The sequence below is a fragment of the Rhincodon typus genome, chromosome 6 (genome assembly GCF_021869965.1).
Source record: "Rhincodon typus isolate 14 chromosome 6, sRhiTyp1.1, whole genome shotgun sequence".
Classification (NCBI taxonomy): Eukaryota; Metazoa; Chordata; class Chondrichthyes; order Orectolobiformes; family Rhincodontidae; genus Rhincodon; species Rhincodon typus.
This window is the reverse complement of record NC_063337.1, coordinates 1,630,791-1,633,644: the sequence shown is the minus strand read 5'-3', so window position 1 is coordinate 1,633,644 and position 2,854 is coordinate 1,630,791. Positions and strand designations below refer to the sequence as shown.

The 2,854-nt window shown below is 45.1% G+C and overlaps 1 protein-coding gene across 1 annotated transcript in view; it reads right to left on the bottom strand.

Annotated features, from left to right (window-relative positions):
* Nucleotides 1–233: 233 nt before the first annotated feature.
* Nucleotides 234–2,854, bottom strand: part of slc6a7 (solute carrier family 6 member 7) — a 56,652-nt gene continuing 54,031 nt past the window's right edge. The window contains exons 9-10 of the mRNA XM_048597848.1: nucleotides 2,035–2,159; nucleotides 234–373 (exon numbers count right to left, since the gene is read on the bottom strand). Coding sequence (XP_048453805.1) covers nucleotides 234–373; nucleotides 2,035–2,159 — 265 coding nt within the window. The remainder of the gene's footprint in view (nucleotides 374–2,034; nucleotides 2,160–2,854) is intronic.

Genomic DNA, 2,854 nt, shown 5'->3' with positions numbered 1-2,854 from the left:
TTACCATGGCTCTCTGAACGTCTCCACAGTTACCACGGCTCCCTGAACATCCCCGTAGTTACCATGGCTCCCTAAACATCCCAATAGTCACCTTGTTCTCTAGGCCAACCCATCAGTCACCATGTCTCCCTAGGCTGTTCAGACCATTACCATGGCTTCCCAAATTGCAAACTCTGTGACTGGGCAGGCAGGTTGTACCCCAATATTAGCATTGGGGTGCAAGTGGAACCTTCTTAGCCAGTGCCAAGGGCCATAGTTACCAGTGTATCGATCCCCAGGGTGAAGAGCATCAGGAAAAACAGGATTGACCAAATGAACGAACCAGGCAGCAGTGCTAGGGCTTCTGGGTAAGCAACAAATGCTAACCCCGGACCTACAGTGAACAGACAGTGGGTTACATTGTGCATAGAGAGAGGCCACGTGACCCCAACAGTCCAGGCTGATGTTTATACTTTACAACATCCTTCCTTCACCCGTCTGCATCATCCAAACCGGAGAAAATAATTTCAGTAGATTTTCCACCCTATATTCAATAAGAACATGACAGCATGATGTTCAGCTTATTACCCTTCTCACTGAAAGCTGTTCCTCACCCACAAGGCTTGTCAGATCGAGTAGAGTTACACTAATTTCACTCGAGAGAGGTCCCTATGAAACTGAGAAGCAGCCAAACCAGATTCTAAACAAGGCCTCGCACCTAACGTGTCTGTCTGACCTAAAATGTCATCTCTTCTTTACACTGATAAAACCTTTAGTTCTCACAGGACAGGGACTGGAAAGAAATTTGGGGATTACATATACATATTAATCAATCAAAACCTTCTAACTGATTGAAGATTTAACAGCATCTTAGGTTTGTTTAACACATCCTCATCAGTGATGTGACCCTGTGATCTTTTACTCATAAATTCTGTGTCTGATACTACATCTCTCACTAACGCCTGAAGAAGGAGCAGCGCTGCGAAAGCTTGTGTTTTCAAATAAACCTGTTGGACTATAACCTGGTGTCGTGTGATTTTTGACTTTGTCCACACCAGTCCAACACCGGCACCTCCACATCTATGGTTTATGTCAGACTAATGAGCCTACAGGTCTCTGTTTTCTCTCTCCCTTCTTTAACTAGTTTTCTGGTCTTCCTGCTATAGGAAGGATGTCATGAAACTAGAAAGGGTTCAGAAAATATTTACAATGATGTTGCCATGGTTGGAAGGTTTGAGCTATAGGGAGAGATTGAATAGGCTGTTTGCCTGGAGTGTCAGAGGCTGCGGGGTGACCTTATAGAGGTTTCTAAAATCATGAAAGGCATGGATAATGTAAATAGACAAGGTCTTTTCCTTAGGGTGGGGGAGTCCAAAGCTAGAGGCATAGGTTTAAGGTTGGAGGGGTGAGATATAAAAGGAACCTAAGGGGCAACGTATTCACAAAGAAGGTGGTGCATGTATGGAATGAGCAACCAGAGGAAGTGGTGGAGGCTGGTACAATTACAATAATTAAAAGGTATCTGGATGGGTGTATGAATAGGAAGAATTTAGAGGGATATGGACCAAATGCTGGCAAATATAGTTTTATATAGGATATCTGGTCAGCATGGACATATTGGACCTTAGGGTCTGTTTCTGTGCTGTACATCTTTATGACTCTATGACTTTCTGATTCTCCATTGGCTTTGCTTATCAATTTGTTGGTCATTTTGAAAGGGAGCTTTACGCTGTATCTAACCCTGTGCTGTACCTGTCCTGGGAGCATTTGATGGAGGACAGTACAGAGGGAGCTTTATTCTGGATCTAACCCTGTACTGTCTCTGTCCTAGGAGAGTTTGATGGGGGTCAGTGTAGAGGGAGCTTCACACTGTATCTAACCCTGTGCTGTCCCTGTCCTGGGAGGGTTTGATGGGGGACAGTGTAGAGGGATTTGGATACTGTTCTGTTATGCTGTGTTTAAGTGGAAAGTCATTGAGAGGAAAGCCCTGAGGACAATCTGCTGTACTAAGAGGTACCCTGAAGATTCATGACCACTGTTGATTACTGGCCTTACCAGAATCTGCTACATCTTCCACTGCCACACCTTTCTTCCAGGCCATGTGACCCAGGATGGAAAAAATGGCGAATCCTGCGAAGAAGCTTGTGATACAGTTGCCGGTCACTATGACCAGGGTGTCCCTGGGAGACAAAGGATCAGTTATCAATGGCTAAAGTTTCTGAATGCTACAACTATACCTCTACATTAACAAGTGGCAACAATCTCAGAGAAGGGATTAACTTTATTTTCACAGCATCTTCCACAACCCATTTTACACCTGAGTACTTTACAGTGAACACTATAGTTGAAAAGTATACATTGCTGCAACATTGGAAACGTGATTTTCCACTGTGCACAGCAAGATTCCACAGCACACACTGAGACAATACCATAATTGTCGGCTCCTGTGATGTTGATAAATATTATTCCTCAAACACTGGAAAGAACTCTGAGTCTACAGGTGTGAGGCTGGGAAAGCACAGCAGGTCGGACACCATCCGAGGAGCAGGTAAGTCAATGCTTTGGCCTGATGCTGACTGACCTGCTGTGCTTTTCCAGCCTCACACCTATAGACTCTGGCTTCCAGCATCTGCAGTTCTTATTGTCTCCAAATCACTGTAAAGAACTTTCTTCACTTCCAGCAGTGCTGTAGCATCTTTTATGTGCAATTGAGAATGCGAATAGAACATCAACTCAATACAGCAGATGACAGACATCAGCTCTGACTGTGCAGCACCCCACTGTTGAACAGTCAGTACTGAGGGAGTGCCGCACTGTCGGAGGGTCATTGCTGAGGGAGCGCCGCACTGTCGGAGGGTCAGTGCTGAGGGAGCGC